Source organism: Tyto alba, unplaced genomic scaffold (genome assembly GCF_018691265.1).
Source record: "Tyto alba isolate M040663 unplaced genomic scaffold, T.alba_DEE_v4.0 Super-Scaffold_40, whole genome shotgun sequence".
In the NCBI taxonomy this organism is placed as follows: Eukaryota; Metazoa; Chordata; class Aves; order Strigiformes; family Tytonidae; genus Tyto; species Tyto alba.
In genome coordinates this window covers 23,290,584-23,313,764 of record NW_024881316.1, presented here as the reverse complement: position 1 = coordinate 23,313,764, position 23,181 = coordinate 23,290,584, and the positions used below count along the sequence as shown (strand labels likewise).

The 23,181-nt window shown below is 38.1% G+C and overlaps 1 protein-coding gene across 3 annotated transcripts in view; it reads left to right on the top strand.

Annotated features, from left to right (window-relative positions):
• PRIM2 (DNA primase subunit 2) overlaps positions 1 to 23,181 on the top strand; it is a 127,104-nt gene that overhangs the window by 36,807 nt on the left and 67,116 nt on the right. For all 3 annotated transcript variants that reach the window (XM_033009867.2, XM_033009865.2, XM_033009866.2), the window contains exon 7: positions 626 to 763. In XM_033009867.2, the coding sequence (XP_032865758.2) occupies positions 626 to 763 (138 nt within the window). The remainder of the gene's footprint in view (positions 1 to 625; positions 764 to 23,181) is intronic.

Here is a 23,181-nt window from a genome sequence, read left to right as displayed (position 1 = left end):
ACCCCATGTCTTACACCACAAAAACAGTCTTAAGTTTTAACCTTTCCCAGACAAATGACTTAACCTTCCTGGCTGACAGACTGTTTGGGATGGAGACATTCACAAACACCTGTTGCTGAAACTAGGTTTGGTCTGATTGTATTAGTCTGAAATTGTTTTTGCAAGAGAGCAAGGAGAGAGGAAAGAAGTATCTAATGTAGTCACTGATTCTTCTTTGGAATGAAGTTGATTGGGTTGCAGATCTGTTTCCAAGATGTTTTCTGTGTAGCTTATATGAAAAATATTTCAAGATGTCAGAAACAGAGGGCCAACAGAAGTCTGTTTTCAAATTTTAAATCAGTAAGCAGTGCAAGTCTTCATAATTGGGCTAATAATCATAGATACAAACTTCAAATACCTTATTTTGCCTAGTGGCATGACTTGTTGTCAGTAAACAGTATTTTCCCACCAAAATAATGATCAGCTATTTCAAAGTCAACATTTAATTTCCAAATCTTTGCGTTTTGCCTGGATAGAGCTTTGTTAAAAGACAGAAAATGAGTTAAAAATTTACTGGTTCATCTTGAGTCTTAGGGTTGTACTGCATTATTTTGTTATTCTAATGTGGGTGTTTTTTCTTCCTCAGGTTGGTCTTGCAGATGCTGTGGATCTGTTTAGAGCCAGAAGAGTGTTTATTAAAGATGGCTTTGCATATGTGCCACTTAAGGACATTAATGCGATTGTTTTAAATAACTATAGAACAAAGTTATCTAAAGCGCTGGCGGTAAGTCTTACAAAGACTGATTTTAACAACTTTTGTTGCACTGTTTAGTGACACTCTTGGACAGTAGCCGTTTGGATTTTTAAATTTCTCTGCTTCCATCTGGAGAATACTGGAAACCCTATCAAAAGTGCTGGCAGCACTAAAGAAAAAGTTCATTATGAGCTGAGAGTTCATTAATTTTAAATGGAATTGAGCACGTGATGTGCATTGTAAAGAAATTTCTGCTAGAGGATTTTAAAATTGTTTCCCACATAGAGAGTAAAATGACTTCTCATTCAAAATGTTAGCCTCATACACACAGCTGTTTTCCCTTCATGTCAATCTTTTCTCTCACAATGTTTTGCAAGCTTTTTGTTGAAACAGGTGAAATAGTGATTTGTGTGTTTTTTTTTTTTTCTTCTCTTTTTAGTGAGAGCTGAAATGAGAGTAAGTCAGAACGTGTCAGGCAAAAATAAAGTCTTTATTGTATGAATGTTTGAGGTATCAAATCTAGTTACGACACCTATGGTAAATTCTGTATGTGAATGTTGTTGCGTTAATAATTTGGTGATTGATTTAGGAATTGCTAGTTTTACAATATTAGACTCTTCACAGGGTTTAAATGTTGGCGATCATGCATAATGCACAGAATTTTAGTCCCAGAAAACACGGCATCGAATAACAAAAAGGTGGTTTGGATTGCTTTTTAAAATGTTTTCAAAGCCTTCTGTTGCTATGTCACATTAGTGTCAAGGTTGACCATGAGTGTTTCGTCAACAAACTGTGTGAAGTAAAAATGCATTCCTTTAAGAAGCTACCACTATGCTAATTTTCTAATTTTGAATATAACTGGAGTCTGTGGAATTATTTAATGTGCAGTGAAAATTTTGATACTCATATGTGAACATTTCCATTAGAATTCTTTAATACAACTGCAACTAGAGACATCCTTATTTCAGTTGGTGCATAATGTTCTTGCTGAAAGCTGATAACACTTGTGTGGGATTTAAAAACAATGAATGTGTTCTATAGAAATGTGGTTAAATACACAGGTTATCTACATCGATATAAAATACTTTTGAGAAGCTTCATGGGCTTCTGGAATTTGCCTGTTGTGTGAATATCTGAGAAGTCTGAAAAGTTGTAGGAACTAATGAGTAGGCTACCTGGCTTTTCAGTTAGAGGAAAAATCTTCAACTTTTTCTTACAAACGCACACTATTTTATATATAACTTATTTAACCCAGATTATGTGTTAAAGCCAATAGCTGCTGTGTAGTAAAGAAGTACTTCTTTATGTTATCCTCTGCAATCATGGTTTAGAAATTTTAACATTCTCATGAGCTTGGAAAACTGTCTTCTATAGAACTGCTATGTTTTAAGTTATTTCAGTATTTCAGGTTTGCATTAGTTTTTAGTGTTGGTACATACATTTTGTTTATTAAAGTTCATATTTTCAGAGTAAGGTGTAAAGGAAGATTAGTAATTTCTGTCCTATTCCAAACCTCCTGATTGAAGTTGTTGGGTTTTGGTTAGTAATTTAGTTTGAGAAACCACATTTAATAAACTCTTTCAGCTAATGTTAGCCAGCACAATGCACTGCTGAGAGATGCTAAGAATATTATTAAATTGAATCTTTTGGAAATAAAGGCGAAAAATCCAACATGTTTCACAGAGGTTAATCTAAAGTTATTCTGCTATACTAAACAGAGACGTAACTGGAGTGTGACACTTGGTAGCTGGATAATTGGTGTAGTTCTCACTGGAACAAAACTGTCATCATCAATTACATTTCAGTGAAACAATAAAAACACTCTTTTAAAGAAAGGATTGTACATAAGGAATCTTTTTAAACTCTAAGGAAGGCAATGGTTGCTGTTCTACAACATACAAATTAGGAGGATAATCTTTAACAATTTTCCTCAGCCTTAGCTGGAGTGAAGAGGCACATGTCAATAGAAGTTACGACGCAGTAGCATGCTTCCAGTATTGTTTGTGAAAAGTAGTTCTTGAAATACTATTTGACTTAGGCCTAAATTCTGCAGTACAGGTGGTTTAGTAGTGCTTGGTAATGCTTTTGTAGGACATGGATGTTTGTATGTCTGCTGCAAAAGAAAAATCAATCAAGAGAAATGTTCAGAATTTCAGGCACTATTTTAGTATAGAGTTCCTCATGATTTTTACAGAAGTTGTGCATCATGGCCAGACTTAATTAAGAAGTAATAGAGCCTTAAACACCATTACTGATTTGTTATTTGTCTCTTAATGAATGTATTTGATAACATTACCACTTTGGTAAACATTACTTATGTGTGCTTTTGGGAGTATGTTTTAGTGTTTTTGCAGCATCTGCCTGTTTACGCTTTGTTCTCAGCACTTTCTAATGGGCAATCATTGTTTCATTAGAATTTGAGAATTAAAGATCTTAATGGTGTGATAAACCAAATTAGTCTTGAATGCTGTTTCTAAAGAAAGGGTTTGTATCTTCACAGGGTCATAAAATTAGGCTAAATACTTGTACCTTCTGTGGGTTTGTTTGATTTTGGCCAATAGTTTTGTTTTTGACAGTGTTAAAAGCTTCTAGGGGACAAAATACCCTGAATATAGGTAGTGGAAAGATGGTCTTTCAGGCACATAGTTTTAAGGAATCTTTCTTATGGCTCTCATTAGTGGTTCAATTCTGCACCATTAAAGCAGCACAGTTTTCCATTGTGGGTAGTTTGTGTGGTATTACTGATTATTTGTACTGTGATACATGTTTTGCATCTTGGAGGTTGTTTAGTGCTAGTCCAAGCAGTCACACGCAAAGGTTTTTGAAAGTGTTATCCCTACACAGGAATGATTTTATGATGAAGACCTTTTCCAAGGTGCGCTGAAGCTGTTACACTTCATGGGAGTGTGTTTGAGCTAAAGCTACTCTTCCTAGGTCCCCAAAGCATTGAATAATTTGGATGATTGCTTATCCTTGTTATGTTCCTCACAACATTCCAGGCTTATATCACCACCATCCGCATGTTACAGGGTGATTCTAGCAGGGGTTATAAAGGAGGAATATAACGAGAGTGAATTGATGTGTTGATACTGAGATTTGAGAGAACAGTAAATAATTCATAGCACTGACTTTAAAAAAAAAGTTTTTGTGTTGACACTGGCACAAATTCAGTTTAGTCAGAGTTATGCTTTAATCACTTACTAGTCAAGCCCACAAAGCAGTCATAAGTTTTGTTTCGGCCTTTAAAACTAGGTTTGACATCTTGACTATGTGGCTATTCCTTGAGGCTCAATAATAAGGGGAGTTAATACTATTCAAGTCTTCCCGACAATTGCAAATGCAACTGAAGAAGTTCATTTTATGTGCAAAATCAATACTGCAAGAACCTTCTTTCTGTATTCTCTGACCTATTCGATAATAAATTATTTCCTTTGTGCCATTAATAATGATTAAACTGTAGAAAGCCTAAGTATATAAGTTGTAATATTAGCTCTACGATTGTTTTATAACTTAAAGCAAACTTTTATTAATTCAAATTGCATTATATTTTATTTATGAGGGTTTCACTGTGTTTACATTAATACACAAACATTTCTGCAGTAATGCTGTGCTGCATTTTGCTAATGTCAGTTATAGCCATGTAGTGACATTATGTTGTGAAATTACTGTCAGTATTGGATCTCCTTTTTTGATGATAGTTGTTTTAATTTTTGACTTCTTGAAATCAGATTTGTCTTAGTGTCGCGGTTGAGTCCTGCAGACCCGTATCAGAGCTGTGTTACATTTGGTACTGCACAAAGGAAGATTACTCCAGAGAAAAGGGGGAAAGGATAGAAGAGGCTGCTGAATCATAGGTTAGGACTTGCCTTTATCAGCACTGTCCTCAAATAATTAAGAAAATGACTTAATACTATGTTGGCTGCTGTCTGACTTGTTTCAACAGGAGTTTGCATGGGGCAGCGGTTTGCCTCCACAATTCCTGCCCTGTGTGGTTAACTGCAGTGTGCGTAGGGGCGGACGATGTCTCCCACCTGCTGAGAGTGTTGCAGAGTTCAGCGTGAGCTTCCCTGTAATGTCTGATCCCCAGAAATGATGTAATACCTAAAGATGTGTTTAGGTTTTTTGAACTACTTTTCTCATAGCACCATTTAATACGTGGTGTCTGATACAAATACTCTTCCCATGTGATTGATCAGAAAATCCATTATGTAGAGATTACGGCTTTAGGTTGAGCACATAAAATGCTCTTTTTATTATTAAAATAACACTAGTAGTTTTGACTGAACCTGTGTACCGGGTGCAGGTGCCCGGGGGCTGGCAGCGGGGCTGCAGAGCTGACCTCTGTGAGGGGAGGCCGGGGCTGCCCCGCGCCGGACACAGCCGGTTCCAGCCGGCTCCAACCCACCCACCGCAGGGCACGGCTCGGCCCCACAGACACCGTGGGGGTGCCTCGGGGGAAAATGCCTTTAAGAAAGGTCAAAAGATGGAGAGAGGAGAAGGGAACCAAAAGGAGTGAGAAGCAGCAGAGGGAACACCAAGGTCAGAGGAGCAGCTCCATGATGCTGAAGCTGGTCTTCATGGCACCTGAGGACCCCACACTGGAGAGTTCATGAAGGAACTCCAGCCTGTGGAGAGCCCATGCTGAAGCATTTTTTTTTCCCAATGAAGAACTGCAATCCATGGGAGAAAGCCCATGCCAGAGCAGGGAGAATATGTGAGTGGGCGGGAGCTGCAGAGGGGAGCTGTTATGGACCAACCATAGCTGTGCCTGTCCTTCGTCCCCTGCACTCCTTGGAGTGGGAGGTGGAGGAGTCTGGAGTGAAGTACAGCTTGGGAGAGAGGGATGGAGAGGCATTGTTTTAATGTTTGTTTCTCACTACCTGAGTCAATTTTAATTGACAGTAAATTATGATTATTTTCCCCAAGTTGAGACTGTTTTGCCTGTGGTGGTAAGTGGTAAGCAGTCTTTATCATGACCTGTGAGCTTTCTTATCCTGTTTCCCCTCTGTCCAGTTGAGGAGGAGGAGTGAGTGAGCAGATGGGTGGGAGTTTGTCCCTTGAGTTATGGCGGGTTAACCTTGGCTATTCTTTTAATTTTCAGTCTCTAGGTTTGTAGATCTGCTGAGGTTTGGACACTGGAGGAAAAGGGGGTTCAGTACTCTGGTTCCAGTTCACACAGTTGTGTTAGCTTTTGTGTTTCCTGGGCTCCTCCTCTCTAAAGCTCTTGAATAAATTCCAGAGGTGGAGGTAGTAGGTACTGAAAAACCTGACTCTGACTGGGATGCCTCGATTAGTGTCAGGTGTTTGCACCAACTAGATTGAATCATTATGTCATTCATATCTTAACAAACGTTACAGTTCAGAAGATGTTTTGTCCTAAAGTTTTAGTGCTTGTTGAACATCACATTTTTAAAGCTATAAGCAAATGCTTGAGAATGTATAAATATTCCTGTGTAGTATAAGTGCTTTTATTGTGAGCTTGAAGAGTTTGTTTTACAAAGGCTTGTAATTATCAGTGATGGCATAATTGAACTTCCCATTCATATCGTTTTTTCAGTAGACTTGTCATACTTGTGTTTAAATCCAGCCCCATTTTCTGCCATCTTGAGCCTAGCAATTGAAATAATAACTTAGGAGTTTTTTGTGGTACAACTCTACTGCAAAAAGTTGGTTTTGTGAAAATACTTTGTCAGAACATCATATAGGATCTAACTGTCTACAAATTATTAAAATATTAACAGAAAATAACACAAACTGGTACCATAAGAAATCAAGATTCCAATGTTAACATATACAATCCTGATAGCATGTGTTTCTTTTTAACTTAAAGCCTACAATTTTTTACTTTGCAGTATGATCATGTGTAATCTGATAAAATATCTACAAATCAAATTGTTGGGTTTTGAGGAATTAGCACAAAAGGAAGACCTCACTGCTGTTTTCTGATATTTTTTTTTAATTCCTTTTCCTATTTGGGATGTAATTTTCAAAATTGTTAGAAATGTTAAGTAAGTTGCTTCTAGCTTTATTAATATTTGTAATGATTTCTCTTTTAAATATTAGTCAAGTATGCTATTTTGGTTGATTTATGCTATATGTCGAAAGAACTTGTGAGTTTGGGAAAAGTATAAGTATAGATGGCACCACTTGCAAAGCATTTTCTTCCTAAAACACCTATGTTTTCAAGCAGTGAAGTAGGCGGCTTTATGTAGTGCCATTACTGTTGAGAAACTATGATTGATGATGGTCTTGTCACTTGAAATTCATTTCAGGTGTTGTGTTCCCAGTGTTAACTTAAAGTATATTCACTGTAACATAAATGGATGATTTTTATAATCCGCACGTACAAAGTTAGCAAGGTAATAACTTTGGCAGTGCAGGGTAAAACGTGATTACAGTGACTTTGTCCTCTGTTCCTCTCAGATGAAAGTTTGCTGTGAGAGTTTTGCAGAGAAACAGCTGGTCTTCATTTCTGAGTAGTATTATATTTTAAGGTCATTGTCTAAGGCACAGGTCTACTGAATAAAATGTAATTTTTTTGAGGGGGAGAAGCGAAATCAAGGGAAGTGACTTCACATATGTGTTTGTGTGTCAGAGGGGACTCAAACCTGTATGCGGAATGGTTACCTGCAAGACAGGGAAACTCACTGGACTTTTCTTTGTGGACCTTCTTTTTGCCATGGCCCCTTAATTGTCCCATTACTGATTATTTTCTGAAATCCATCCTTCAGTGTTTTATCTCCTCTATTAATTGAAGTACATGTGTTTCTTTTAGAGACTACACAGATCGCTAGCATAAAATAATTATAAATAATATTAGGAGGCTAAGCAAAATTTGTCTGTGTTCAATATTTTATCTTTCTGTTTCTTCTATCTTCTTGCATCTACTGCAAAGTATAAGATATTGTTAAGTACTGAATTTGCAGTGTAAAACAACGCTGTGATCTCTGAATCATCCTGTTCAGTTTGATTTATACGGAAATAGTTCCATCTTCAAATCAACATAGGTGTTTCATGCTAATAATACTAACAAAGCAAGATGCACAGGATTTGAAGCATGTAGAAGGCTTGATTAACTTTTAAGATGTTCCCCAAATTTCAGAAAAACTATTGGAATAGAATGCATTAGCAGGAAGTACAATTTTATTTCTATGTTGTGTGATAGATGCAATAACCTGGAAATGCATCAGTTAATATGGTACCTGTTTAATGTCATGTGACAACAACTTATTAACATGCTGGCAACAGTACTTTGAGAATGATGCACTATAGTCAGTAAGAAAGAACTGTAATGGCACATGTTGGTTGGCAAGTAAACAGATCAGTATTTCAGGATGACACTGCGTTAGAAGTTTGAGTTTTCTCCTGGTTATTTTCTTATGGGCTTCTGTGACCCATAGACAATTCTAAGTGACAGCTGTAGTAGTATCTATCTGGAGTTGGCTTACACTGGAGTTAATGACACATTATTTCATCAACTGTGTTCTTTTCTTGGAGAAAACTAGTTAAGTTTCTGGAAGTTAAGTGATAAATGATCTAGCTGGTGTTTACTCTGGACCACCAGTGGAGCAGGACTGGAGTGGCATGGGGAGCCATCCAAACTGCCAGTGAAGATGTACCTGGGGTATTTCTCAACCTTCCAGTGTTTCGCTGTGGAATGAGACCGATATGTGTGTGCAGTTGTTTCCTGGGGAAACAAATATGGAATGTAGGATAGCAAAAGGATATGTTTTAAAATGTTTAATGCAACTGTATGTAGCAGGCAAAAAGAAGTAGATTGAACCACTAAAAATTTTGATGACTACCTTTCCAGTTATGTGATTTTTTTTTCCCATACATTTCTTTTTGAAATATGGAGAGTGGCAATTCTAAGTAAAGTTTTACAGTATCATAAGCCAGTGAGTGTTCATTGCATATGTGATGTTAACATGTTTTTGCCATTCCCACTAATGATAAAGATTGACTGACTACTGGGGAGTAACTAAATCTTAAATCCTTTTTTTCAGTCAGAATGAAAAATAAGAAATGACTGTCAGTAGCTCAAAGTCAGATGTGAAAGAAGTTAACCAACTGATAGATGTTGGATGGCACTTGGTTAATTATTGTATAGAATCAATCTAGAGGTTGGAGCACTTCTTTAAGCAGCAAATGTGAGAGTAAAGTATGCACCAGTCTTATTTCAGAAATGCCTGTGCCAAGACGTGTAAAAGAAATTCTGCTGTAAGACTAATTTAAAAAACCCACTAATTTTACTGATTAAACAACTCAAGTGTTTTGAACTCTCTTAAGAAAAACCGTAGCAATATGCTTTTTGAACTTACTGAATATTTATTTTTAAACTGTTTTAAATATGGTTGAAGTGAATATTTTTAGAAATGTTAGTCACTGTTGTTGCTGCAGCTGATTTCTGGGTGGTCTCATTGTATGACTTCCCATTTTACTGCAATTTCAAAAAGGAAAGTTCATCTGTTACTGTATTTCTTTTGCAATTAATTATTAATGTGCATATTTATGCTAGAGGAGGAGTGGGCATTTTCTGTAGTTAGTGTAAATGAAGATTGTTTGTCAGAACATTTTTTCCTGGTAATAGGAAAGCAAGGTGTGTTTCAGAAGCAGTATATTTGAGAAGAACTTTTACAATAAAAACACACTCTCTTGTCTTATGGGCAGTCTGTATGTGCTGTCACTGAAATCACTGGAGTGGTTTCTTCCTGAAATATTAGAAACATGATTTAATTAAGCTGCAAATGTAGAGCTAGGGCAGTTAAACTTGGCTCTAGTAGTACTGGGCCTGTTAGAGTACCCTGCTTGGCTCACTCTCTTCCCAGCTGTGACTTAATTTTGCGGCTCTGGGTTGTGAAGAAGCAGATCCTTATTTGAATGATTACTTGTCTCCAGGAGAGCGTCAGGTGCCTCTGCATCACCTGTACTCTGCTGCCAGGCTCCTACGGGATCATTGATGTCTTTTCTTCTAGCGGCCAGCAGGCCAGCAACTCACCTGCCTGAGGAGGGTACTACTTAGTCCCAAAGTACCTTTACTACAGGGATCCATTTTTAAAGTTGGTTAATCGGTGTCTGATGCTCAGCTGTTTGTTTTTTTTTTTTTTTTTTTTTTTTTTTTTAGCTGTTTTATTTTTAAGTTTATCTTGGGTACCTGAACATGGATTTTGAAAGTCTTTTTTTGGTTGGCTGAGGTTTTAAATTTTATTTATTTATTTATTTATTTTTCCTCCTGCTGGATTATCTCTGGTTATTTTTTTCTGGTTCACCTCTGTTATTTTTGTTCTAAATTTCAGAATTAGTGTCATTGTCCTGGTTTTGGCTGGGATAGAGCTAATTATTTATTCTTAGTAACTAGACTAGTGCTGTGTTTTGGATTCAGTATGGGATTTGGTATGAGAAGAATGTTGGTAATATACTGATGTCTTCAGTTGTTGCCAAAAAATGGAGGACTTTTAAACTTCCCGTGGCTTGCTAGTGTGCAGGTGTACAAAAAGCTGGGAGGGAGCACAGCCAGAACAACAGACCCAAACTGACCACTGAAATGTTCCATATCATACAATGTCATGCTCAGTATATAGATGAGGGTTAGCAGGGAAGCTAGCTTTCCTCTGGGATTGCAGTTTTGGGATTTTCTTTCCTCGGAGGTCACTAGCTGAGAATGAACTGGGCATCAGTCTGTGGGTGATGAGCAAGCAATTGAATTGTGCATCACTCTTTTGTATATTCTATTATTATTATTTTTAAAATTGTATTTTATTTCAGTTATTAAATTGTTTTTATCTCAACCTGTGAGCCTCCCTACGTTTACCCCTCCAATTCTCTCCCCATCCCCCAGGATAGGTGAGGGTGAGTGAGGGGCTGCGTGGTGTTTGGCTGCTGGCTGGGTTTAAACCATGACAGACATACAGGGGAATACTGACCTACTGATGCAAGCTACTTCTCTCTAGGGAGCATACTTTCTATTTAATTTTCCATTCCTTATTGAGGAGTCTAGCTTTGCATTTCTGTGAGAGGTGTACTACACTGTATTTGCATATCCACTTGTCTCATGTGATCTGTTCAGCCTGAAGAAAGGTATGAATTGAAAGTTGGGTGTGCAAACGTTACTGAGTTAGCTTTCCTTAAGAGAGGCCTCATGCTGCTGCCTTCCACCCTTACAGGTCCACCTTAATTTGTCAGTGTTTCAAGCCTGCCTGGATTTATAAACACTAGAGTCCAAAGATGAAAGTAGCTTCATGTGGAGCACTTTGACATTGCTACAGACTGAAATTTCTTTGTCTGAAGTGGCTTTTTTTTTCTCTTGAGTTACGTAAGGAGGAGATGGTCTAGTAGTGATAATCTCTATATTAGTATGCATTTCTGTATGGCCTTACCAGGGCTGGTTTTTGTTATTCCTTGGATCTTCTATTACTGTGAAGTAGAAAGCAGGAGAGGTTTTCCATAGATTCAGCATGGGTTATGTATGTTTGGTAGTGTGTCAAATGTAAGTATATGTGTAAATGTTTTGTATCTTCTCGTCTGTCTGATGATACCTCATCTGTCAGAGGGAGGAGGCACAGAAGTACTGTAAAATAGATGATTTGTAGTAAAAATGGATTTTGAAAGGTGATGATGGATTTATTCAGCATCCAGGGTCACAGGAAAGTCTCCAGGTATAAGTGAAATTTTGTAAAAGCTTGTATGGACTCTGGTTTTTGAAAGGACACTGAATTAGATGTTCATTGTCTAAGCTGTAGAAAGGCAGAAAATAAGATGAAGTATCAGGGAAAAGCAGGTCAATGAAGTTACACAGTTTCAATGTATATGTAGCTTGTGAAAGATCTCTTTAGTTACAATTTTTTTCCTGTAATTATGTAAACAAATTCCTTTTAATGTAAATACTAGTATTTTTCTGTTTGTAAGGATTGATGTTTAATTCAAATAATCTGTAGTCTTGAACAAATATCAGAAAGCAAAGGGTTTTTTATTATCATCTGTTATGAGTTAAGCAAAATGACATGGTTTATTAATGACTACAGCCTTTGTTTATATATGTACATATGAAAGAAATGGATTAAATTTGATGTAGTGCTTAGAGCTTCTTAAGTAATCAAAAATGCCATGAGTTTTCCCTGTTTTTTTCCTAGTTATGCTGCCTAAAACTAAGTGAAGGTTGTTCTGTTACCATCTTTGTTAATACCAAAGGATTTGTGTTTCTTCTTACTACAGCCTTTTGATGTATAGATAATAAAAATAAAATTTAAAATATGGAAATCCCAGCACCTCCCCACCTTCCCTTTAAAACTAAACTGTGAATCAGAAGAATCCTCTTTGGCGTACATGAAAATGTTGAATTGCTTCTTTAAGAAGTGGGAAGAATCCCACCAGTTGTCAAAGTGAATGACTCAAACTATTAATCGGTTCTTATTCCAAATTACAACCTTTTAAAGTAATTTTTGAAACAGTTGAGTCTCCCAGGAGCTATTGTAGAACCTTAGCCATATAATGCCCTTTGTTGACAGAAAGCAAATACTTGTTTCTCAGTAAAAGTTACTGATATCTCATACTGCACGAACAACTAAGTAAAAGGAATGTAACAAAGGATGTAGGCTAAAGAATAAGAGCTATGAATTAGTTTAGAATATATTTAAGTTTAAAATCAGTCTGTTATCTGTCACATAAATAATATTTTCCTTTGCTGGATATTTTAGTACGTAGAATTTCAAAGACAATTACACTACTTTTGTAACACGCTTCTAGGCTTTACTGAAACTGTTTCTCTAGATTATATAAGAAACAAAGGGTTTTGGGGAGGAGACATCTCGATGCTGGTAGTTGCTTTCTCTTTCCATTCTTACAGTACTTCATCACTCATTGTACAATTAGCCAATTTTAGAGCAACCAGCTTTAAATAGTAAGTCCAGCTGGACTTTTGATCTGAAGCTATTTGGGAAGATTAAAGAGGGGAGTGTTGTGGATCATCTGATGATGTGCATTTGCGTAGATTTAGGCTGGGGAGTAACCCCCGATTTTCACTATCAATACACTTCCTAGTGGTAAACTATTTGGCACTTCTATACATCTATGTATTTTTCTTATGGCATAGGAAAATGCTGATTGAGCCTGCAATGAAAGCAGAGAGATAATTGAAGTAACAATTAGCGGGGTAATAATAAAAAAATTCTTCCAAGCTGCATGCTCTTGAAACCAGCACTGTGTTTAGATCTGTGACTTTGGGGAATATATATTATCTTCAAAGATAATGGGTAATTCTTGTGAAGTCCACAGCATAGTACCTGACTCTTTAAAGAGCTGGATTGTTTCCTGAGCAGATGTGGGGATACCTCAATTCAATGGATGCAAAGAAGAATACATCAGACTATGCACGAGCATAAACCTGTGCTCTGCCTCCGAGGGATTAAAAAGTAACTGCGAAGTAGTGGAGATTGAAAGCTGCTGGTCTGCCCTGCACAGGGGGCTCTGCCAGCATTGCTAGCAAATCCGTGCAGAAGCTGTACAAGCACTTCCTTCATGTGGAAACCTTTCCTGTTCCTCAGGCATGAATACTAATATGTATGTGGATGCTATTATATATAGGATATGAGGTATTTCCAAAAAAGAAATCCATTTTCTTTTTTTACTGTTTTCATAACCTCCTTTGCCTTTGTGACCATGTCTACAAAACCTCCTAGGAATAGGGAAGAAAAGGCTTTTGATTGTGTGTGTGTATGTGTGCATGCCGTGTGTGGTGGTGTATTTGTTTTGGGTTTTTTTTGTTTGTTTGTTTGATTTTTTCTTTTTTTTTTTTTTTTTTTTTTTTTTTTATGATATGGTTCACCATAAAAATTTGTTACTTTGCGTAGCAGATGGTAGCATATTCTCATCTAACAAGAGATTGCTCCAAGCTCAGGATTAGTTCTTCAGATTTTTTTCCGTACATTTTCTTGTAACTGTTGGGTAGGACTATTGAAATCTAAGTCATAGTCACCAAGAACTTCCCTGGCCACTGATATGTGTTCCTTCAGCCACTTAAATGGCATACAGAGACAAAAGCAAACACAGTGGGATTGTGGATTGGATTAATGAGATGCATGTTGACTTACATTTATGTGATCCTGTTTCTTAGTCTTATAAGAATTATAGTTTGGATTTAGTGTAGTTCACATCTAAGCAAACAGTAGGCTCAACATGAGCCAGGGTAGCACCCTGGCAGCAGAGAAGGTCAACAGTACCTTGGGCTGTATCAAAGGAAGTATAGTAGGTAGGTAGAGGAAGGGATCCCCCTTTACCTGGCACTCATTAGACCACATCTAGAGTACTGTGTCCAGTTTTGGGGCTCCTGATACAAGCAAGATGTTGATCAAAAGAGTGACATCAAATGAGCCACCAACCAGCGCCCATCTCACTGTGCAGATCCTTTCTGTGAAAGGTTAACCCATTTTGATCTTTCGAACTCTTACAGGATTTTATTATAACACTTCTGTTCTCTGTTTCTACATGTTCCTGTGAGAATTGGTTGCCACACTTTTAAATAAAGACAAGAAGATGCAGGTGGTGCAGTTGCTGGTGGGAGTTGCCCACAGGCTGCTTCATTACAAGGAGCCAGCTAGGTTTGTCCTGCAGCCGCGGGTACGTATGGCACAGCACCAGAAGGCCAAGTTACACGTGCTGTATAGCACAGCCCACGCCTGTGCCTGCTCAGGTTTAGTTAAGGGAATCCCTGACTCCTTAAGGTACAGCGATCTTCTGGCTGGATCACTACAATGATCCAAACAGCTTTTCAACCATCTAATAGGTGACTGGACTGTAAAGTTGCAGCCTAGGTACAGCATTCTGCAGTATCTCTGTATCAAAAGTCTTGTTAAAGCCGAGGCAGATAGATGACATCCACTGCTCTTTAGTCACAAATCTACTCATTTAGTCTCAGAAGGCAGCCAGATTGGCTAACAATAATAATAATAACTTTGGTAAAACCATGCTGGCTGTTCCTGGTGATCTTCTCCATTGTGTGCCCAGAATTACGTTCCAAGACCTGCTCTGTGACTTTCCCAGGGTCTGAAATGCGGTTGACTGGCCTGTTCCCCAGTCATCCTTGTTCTAGCAGAAGATGGGTGCAAGGCTTACCTTGTAGTCACCAGGAGCCTCCCCTGATTGCAGTGACCTTTCAGCAATTATGGAGAGCAAGTTCATAACGTCAGTTTGCTCAACACCCTCAGGTACATCCCATCAGGTTCCATGGACTTGCATGAGAGGAGATTTCTTGATAGATCCCTTACTCAATCCTTTTTGATTACTTGGTAGTCCTTCGCTTCCTTGAATAATCTCTATAAGGCATAAATGCCTGGAAAACTTTATCAGTAAAGATGGGCAGAAAATGTAGAGGGTAGAAGTGCTCTCTAACTTGTGTTTGTATTAAATGATTGTTTCTAATTTGTAGCAGTACCCTTTGAAGCTAAAATACTTAAGATCTAATTTATTCCTATTTACTTTTGGAAATTTGAAAATGAAATGTGTAATACTCCTTTTTTGTTTACTGTGTCCTGGTCACTTAGCAAATATAATTAAACTATGCAGTTTTAGTATTGCTTGAAAATGGTACCACAATTATACTTCATTGACTGTATGATTGGACTCAAACAAAAGTTTTCTATACTGGCAGGATTCAAAATGCAAAGTGTGGAAATAATAAAATACATTTAGGTAATTATGTCAATTTTAATATTAGCTTTTAAAATTTTGCTGTTTTTTTTTGTTTTTTTTTTTTTTTGTCTGAAGTCTTTATTCAGATCTTTAAAGTGAGCTCAGTGAAAGCATCATTTTCTGTGTTGAGCTTGAATTCAAACTACCTTTCACTTTCAGAAAAGAAAACTGAGACAAAATACTAAAAAATAAATTCTATGCATGAGATTCCTGTCTGGGTTGCTCAAGCTCCACATGTTATCTCATGCAGTCTAATTGGACATTTTGCCTGCTGAGTGTAGAGTTTGGAGCAGCTGAATTGGTTTCATGTTTTATAAGCTGATTCTCTTTGTAAGCTACACTGGCACTTTTAGTTTTGGTCAGCAGAGAGTTAATAGGGTGAGGTTTGGGAGTAGATTCTGGCTTGCTATTGCATCTAGTGTCGCTTAAAATAAAATTGTCAATTCGTTTTTCTTACGATTCTTAGCTGAGCCATGATGCTTCTTACAGTGTGTGTCCAGATGCCTAATTGGCCTGAGAGGTTATAGCTGCACCTTGTGGCCTTGGCTGTCAGAGGGCACTGCAAGAGTGCTGAGTGAGGGAACGGTGGAAAATCGTGCCTGAAATGCAGCCTTTTGTGTAGCAGTGGTATTCCTTTAAGGAGGAGATGAAGACATGGGATTGAGTTCTTAATTCTAAAGAAGTTCAAAAAGTGGTTGGTTTTATTCTCTTGGTATACACCAAATGCAAATAAGCATTTCTCTAAATGTCATTAATTTTTAGCTCTGTGGTTAATTTCCCTGTTTCTGTCAGTATGAACTGATAAGCAAAAGTTAAGAAATTATCAACATTTAAAAATTCTGATATCTTAACAGTAACCTCATGAATCTGCTTGCGTATGTCATTCACAATTACTGGGCTCTTATGCATTTGTGATGTGTAGCTCATTCTGTTTCTTAATCAGGTGTAGCAGGTATCACCTGGTGCATTTGAAATTTTCAGTGTCTGAGGTAATACTGTGTTTTGTGCATGGTGTTATGACTATATAGGTTAATTTTTTGAATCATTAGACTTCATTCCATAAAGTTTAACATCAACTAAACACAGTATTTGACCATAAATGAGCAATTATGTTTTTCTCTTAATTATTGTTGAGACTGCTTAGCACTGATTTTTATGGGCAATTCCTGTTCTTGTTTTCTTTCCTTAGTGTCTTAGTTAATTTTGTTCCTAATGTCACTGTCTTCTTATTAAATGGGCACTTATTGTTCCATTTTTAAAATAATCTACATTAAAATCTTTGTATCATCTTTAGAAGATCAGTGATTCTTTCAGAATATTTTTTTACCACCTAATGCTGATTTTGGAAAATAATGCTATTTGGACTTACCCATAAAACAGAAAACTGTGTTATTAATCAACTAGGTACTCATTAATTTAAAAAACTCTGCTTCTGTTTTCATATCTTTTCAGCTTTCCAAGATTATGACTTGAGCATTTTCTTTCAGCATCCTTTCAGGTTCCCTCAAGTCTTCTATAACCTGAAATACTGCAGATGTATCATCATCAGTGGACATCTGGCTGTAAGAGTCATCCTGTGTTTCGAGCTTTTGTTCTTGGCCTTAATATGGTTATATTCATTACGCCTAACCTTAGTCTGAATAGTATCCTAGACATTCTTTGAATGGCTTAAGATCTCTCTGTGTGTTTGATTTTTCTTCCAAATGTAGCTTGGATCTCTGCAGACAGGATTTTACCAGTTGGATGGATATTTAGAGGGATGTCCTGCATTTGCATTTGTCCTTCATATGAAGAGCACAGACTATTCCTGATGCTCTGGAATTGTTGTGGTACTGTTTCCAGTTCCAGATCTTAGTCTTGTCTGCACAGCTATGAAATTGCATGTCAAGTTTCTTATAGAAAAGCCATATTTCAGGTTTTAGATAGTATCGCAAGGTTATGTCTAAAACTTTTCAAGGAGAGGATGTAACATTCATACTGCCTCAGGTTTTTTTTTTTTCACTGACCTGACCTCCATAGACTCCTATTTTCAATCTGTCATGGGGGAAGGAGGAAAGGATCTTAGATGCAGAGTTTGCAAAAGGTCTTGAATTTGAATTGTATTATACTGGGTCATGCTGGCAACAGGGAGGTTTTATTAGAGCTTGGGATAGCCTCAAGCTCTGTGTTTTCATTGAAGGGAAAAAGAAATTTACAAATCTTCCTCTTTATCTAGATCTCTCAAGACTAAATATTCTCTGGAGATGCTTTACTTTCTCATACTGATTTTGGTTTTGGTATTTTAATGGAGCAGAATTCTCATTACCACATGCAGATCCATCCATGTCTTTCAGAACCAGCAACCGGGAGGTTTTTCATGCATCCTTCTTGTCCTTGTCAACTACATGTTGCCTTACTGATAAGTCTAGAGAGGGGTCTTGTACAGTCTCATCTTTTAACGTAGAACTTGTCAAGAAGCTCAACAGTAATTGGTCAGTTCAAGTCACGAGTGTGGCTATGCCAGTGGAAGTTAACGTCAGTCAAGCCTTGCTGCTCGAACACATTACAATCAATACCTTAAACGTGTCTATTAATTTCAAGTGCCCTGAATGACCCTCAACTTAATTTCTTTTTTTTTTTTTTTTTTTTTTTTCTCTAAGAGAGTTCATTATTGAAGCTAATTTGCTTATGTATTTCATTATTCAGTATGGATGTACATACTTGTAAGCAACCATATATTTCAGCGTTCAAATTGACTGCATACTGATACAGTCACCATTCCTTACTCTGATACCTGGACACACGTGCAAGAATATGACATAACTATCTCTATGTAGTACTCAAGAGCAATGTTAGAAGTTTTACCTGAATTCACTTAGTTTCCATTTATTTGGCTTTTCTATTAACCTTCCATTGTTCAATCACTTCATGTAGTTTCCATCTCTTCTTAGCAGCAGGCATAGGAGAAAACCTGAGGTGCCAGATTACTGGTTGCAGTGGCTTTCCTCATCCTCAGCTTTCCAAGTCATTGCTGCAGTCAGAGTTTGATGTCCTACATCTTTAAGCCATCTACTGTTCTAAATACTTATCACCTTCTTTAGATCTATTAGTGAAACCAGAACTTTTTTCTTTCATTGGGCCAATAATAAGATTTGAAATCAGCTTACCCAAGGCAGTGTTACTATTACAGTCTTATTTCCCTCAGAATTATGTTCTATTTGGATTCTGTTCATTTTCAGATCTATCTTATGTTGTGTTGTGTGTTCCTTGCCTGACAACAAATCCATGTTCTGCAGCAAGCTTAAAAAACCAAAACATAACTCTATTATGGAGGTCTACAATAAAAATAAATAAGCAAATGAATGAACCATACTGCTTACTCTTGGTAGAGCAAGCAGCCTTAAAAAAAGAAGTTACGCTTAGGTGGCAATTGTGCAGCTTACTGCAGAGATAACTGAATTAGCTACATGTGGCTCTGTTACCTTCAGCTCTATCTATATCTGTGTTGTGTCACACTGTGACTGATAACCCTTCCCAAGCTGCTCTGGCGTGGGACATGAATTACAGCAGTGGGGCTACCTTTTCCACAAGACCCTGGCCTTCTTCGGACACAATACCTTGATCATCCAGACGGAAGCCACAGGTCATAAATCAGTGTCTGCTCCACTGCAGATCTTCATGGGTGGCAGGGGGGGGCCACCCTGCCGTCTCACCACAGGATACAGGGGGGTCTCTGCTCCGGCACACCTCCCCCCTCCTTTCTTCCTCCGTTCCTCCACTGACCTTGGTGTTCACACAGCTGCAGCAACTCCTCCTCACAAGTCCCACTGCCCATCACCCCGTCCCTTCTTAAATACGTTATCGCAGAGGCGCAGCTGATTGGCTCAATTTCCCAAAAAGAGGTGGAGCTGACTTGGAGCTCGGGGAGCTTCGAGAAGCTTCTCACAGGGGGCCGCCCCGATAGCCCCCTCCCCTGCCACCAAAAAAACACCACCACTCACTCAACCCAGGACAGAGGGAAAAATCTGCACAATAGTTGTCATGGTATTTACTTACCTTTTGATTTTCTAGACGTATGTTGGTTGAAAATAATTCTGTCTTTTTCAGTGGAGCTGTATTAGTTATTGTCCAGAGGGGACATGGAGACTGAAAGATACAGTGTCTTGATGATATTAGATGTAATGCTATTCATAGCATTCATATTTAGGAAAGGGTTGATTTGCCTTTATACTTTAGTTAGGAATGGATTTGCTAGCCTGTATATAAGATTCTGTTAAGGATGGTCATCCTGTATACTTCTGCGTGCAATTGCCCTTTTTCTTGAAGAGTCATTGGGTTTCAGATGTGGTGTGTTTTCTGTTAAATATATATTTGAATCTATTAGGAGGCTTATTAAGAAAAGTATGTGTAGGATGAGGATAGTATGTTGAACAGCTGGAATAGTTGATGTTCATCTTTGTCCTTTACTAAATCTCTATCTAGACAAAATCGAGTATTAGTGATGTGCCCTTGTAGCGAAGAGGTCTAATGGGACTGCATTGGGAGGAATGCTGCTGGCATGTCAAGGGAGTTGATCCTTTCCTTCTACTCAGCACTGGTGAGGCCATACTTGGAGTACTGTTTCCAGTTATGGGCTCCCTGGTACAAGAGAGATGAACATACTGGAGAAAGTCCAGCAAAGGGCCACTAAAATGGTGAAGGGACTGGAGCATCTCTCCTGTTGGGAAGGGCTGAGGCAGCTGGCACTGTTCAGCCTGGAGAAGGCATGGCTCAGAGGGATCTCACCAATCTACATAAATACCTGAGGGTGACTGAGCACTGGCACAGGTTGCCTAGAGAGGTTGTGGAGTTTCCCACCTTGGAGATACTGACAAGCCAGCTGGGCATGATCCTAGGCAAGTGGCTCTAGGTGGCCTTGCTTGAGCATGGGGACTGGACTGCATGGCATCTGGAGGAGATTCCTTCCATCATCTCTGGAGATGTCCCTTCCAACCTCAACAGTTCCGTGATTCTGTGATTAGGTAGAAAAGTAGTAGAAAGGTGACAGAGCCAGTCCATTTGACTGAGGGACTAAATCTGCTGTTACTATTATAGCTCATAACTTAATGGTGGTTTTCACTTTCTCAGCTTCTGTGTCATGGCTCTAGTGATTCAGGCAGTCTTTAGCAGGTGCATATGGAGTATGGTATTTGCCACTCTTCAGCATCTTTGTTTGTGTACGAGATCTCTCTTCTATACCAGATGTATTCAGGAAAGACATCTTGGTGGAATAGCTGTTTTTTTTCATGAGTGTGCTGCACGTCCTACATTTCATTACAATTCCATTGCATGCAGGACTAATTTAAACAAGCCAGGAGAAGTTATTGTTCACTTCTGCTTTTCTAATGTTCATGCCTTACTGAATACATGCTTTAAGATCCAAGATCTTGCCAAATTGTTTGGTGAAGCAGTCTGACTTTGTGTCCTAATACTTAAAGAGCTATAACTGAGGTTTTGTATCAGTCTGAACTGAGCTGTGCTGTGGTTTCTTTCTGTTGTGTTCTCTCCTTTACCTCATCTGTAAGTGGTCATCTTTCTTACTGGTTCTGTAAAATATAGTGCTATTGATATTATTATTGGTTAACTTCAAGGGGTAAAACTCATCTAATTGTTGAACATGGGAAGTAGTCTTACATTCCACATATCCTTATGCAAGCATATCTGGTTAATGGCTATTCAGCATTAAAAACTATGGCAAGAGACAGAACAAGTAATAAACAGCCAGATAGATACACAGACTCTTAAGAATGGAAGATAACTGAGAAGATACCAAAGACCAAAACTGTCAGACTGTTTGTTGATGGACCATTGAAGGTGCAGCTCAAAGCCTTGAGGGAAACAAAATTATCATGTGTCTCATGGAAAAGAACAAACTTGTTATGGGATATTTGAGGGGGCTTGTGGGATTCTGTAAAAATTATTATGGATCATCTATTGGTAGAGCCAAAGGCAGGAAAAGGGAGCATAAGGTATCTACTGATATCTAGGCTTGTGCCCGGTGCCTTATCACTGCAGTAATAACTTAATAAGAAGATCTATCTTATTAAACGCTATTCCTAATTATTTTCCTGGTTGAGGGTTCTCTCTGTTCCGTGTGTGTGTGGTGCAATTGAACGTCATTCCAGAGTAGCTGGTGGATGGCTTCAGAGGTCTGAGAGCCAGAGCCCATGGGCCTGGGGGCAGGATACTGGGGAGAGCAGAGGGTTTGGGAGTCAGTGGCTGGAGGGGTGATGTCCCAAGCCAGCTTCCAGGGGGAGTGTCAGGGCTTTGAGAGGCAGCCTCTGAGGAGACCACAGTTTGTGGCCAGCTATGAGATACTCCTGTACATGAGGTCAGCCAACACGTATGAACTGATCAGGGCATTTGTATGGTTTGTTTATGCACGTGCTGTTTGTATGTGTGTGGTGCCTGTTGTTGTGATTGTGGTGGTGTTCTGGAGGCCAGTGGCCTCTGTACAGTGTGTATGTGTGCGTGTATGAGGGGTACATGGTCAGGCTTGCTATTGCCTGGGGCTGGGGTCAGGGGATGGCAGCAGCCTGGCTGCAGTGGGCTGGGAAGGAGAACATTCCTGGGCCTTGTAGCCCACCAGCTTTGGCTTCACTTTAGCAATTTGCTGTGTGCACTTCTGCCTTTACTTCAATTCACCAAATCACAGGCCCTAATAGGAGGTCAAATAGTGGTCCCATTGCCATAGTTAAGTTCTAAGGCAACAATATTCTGTTTTATAATTAAGTAGTTTTTTTTGAAGGCTTGGATATCCTGCTTCATGAACTTGATGCTTGGGGAAAGTGTTCTTATGTCAGAGTGTAGTTTTATTCAGAAGTTAAATATTTGTAATAATTGCAAATGTAAATAACATTTTTAAAAAGTGAATTAAAAAATTGGATTTTGTTGGAGTTGCTAGTATTTTTCCTTAATGCAAATGTTCTTTTCTGTTTTGGAAAGAAAATATTTAACTCTTACTTATATTTGGGAAATGTCATTGCTGTTGCTGGCAATTGAGAGTTGAGATTAAGTAAAGTATTTGAAAATTATGATAAATAGGCTCAGATTAATGCTATTTTTAGCAGAATGAAATCTGAGCGCCTGTCTTGTTTTTAGCTCTATTCTCTAATGGTAAGAATGTTATCACTGGTACTTGAACATAAGGGAAGCTGGAGCTTAAAACTCTTTAAGAGATTGTCAAGATTTGGTTTTGCTTCTTAAAAAAAAAATTAATATTGTAAAATATGCATAACTGAGCAAAAGTATTCTAAATACCTGTTTACTTTCAGAAGATGGAGATTTTCTAAGTCTTAGCAATGAAACAGTTATTTCTAAGCAGTACCACAGAGAGAATAAAACACTGAAATTCAAATGCCGCCTTCTGATATTTGAAAGTAAGAGTTTGACATCATACACACTGTGTTGTAATAAACTCCTTTCTACGTTTGTTGTTACTCAAGATCAAGTATGGAATTCTTAAGGATCGCTTAATTTTATTTGAAGTCGTATAGTGACTTTCTCAAGGGAAAAAAGTTGAGTGTATGAAGATTTGAGTAGCTGATTAAGCAGACATAATGCTTTGCAGTAGGATCCTTTTTCCTCAGATAGTAGTAAGCTAGTGTTTAAAGACTGAATAGGGACATAGCCTTGGTCAGTGTCAACTGTGGTAAATAATCCTGGTCCCTAACAAATGTTAAAAATTCTTGTTAATAATTTTTCTCTGAAAGCAATCTAAGAGTAAAATGATCTCGTTTCTAAAAAAT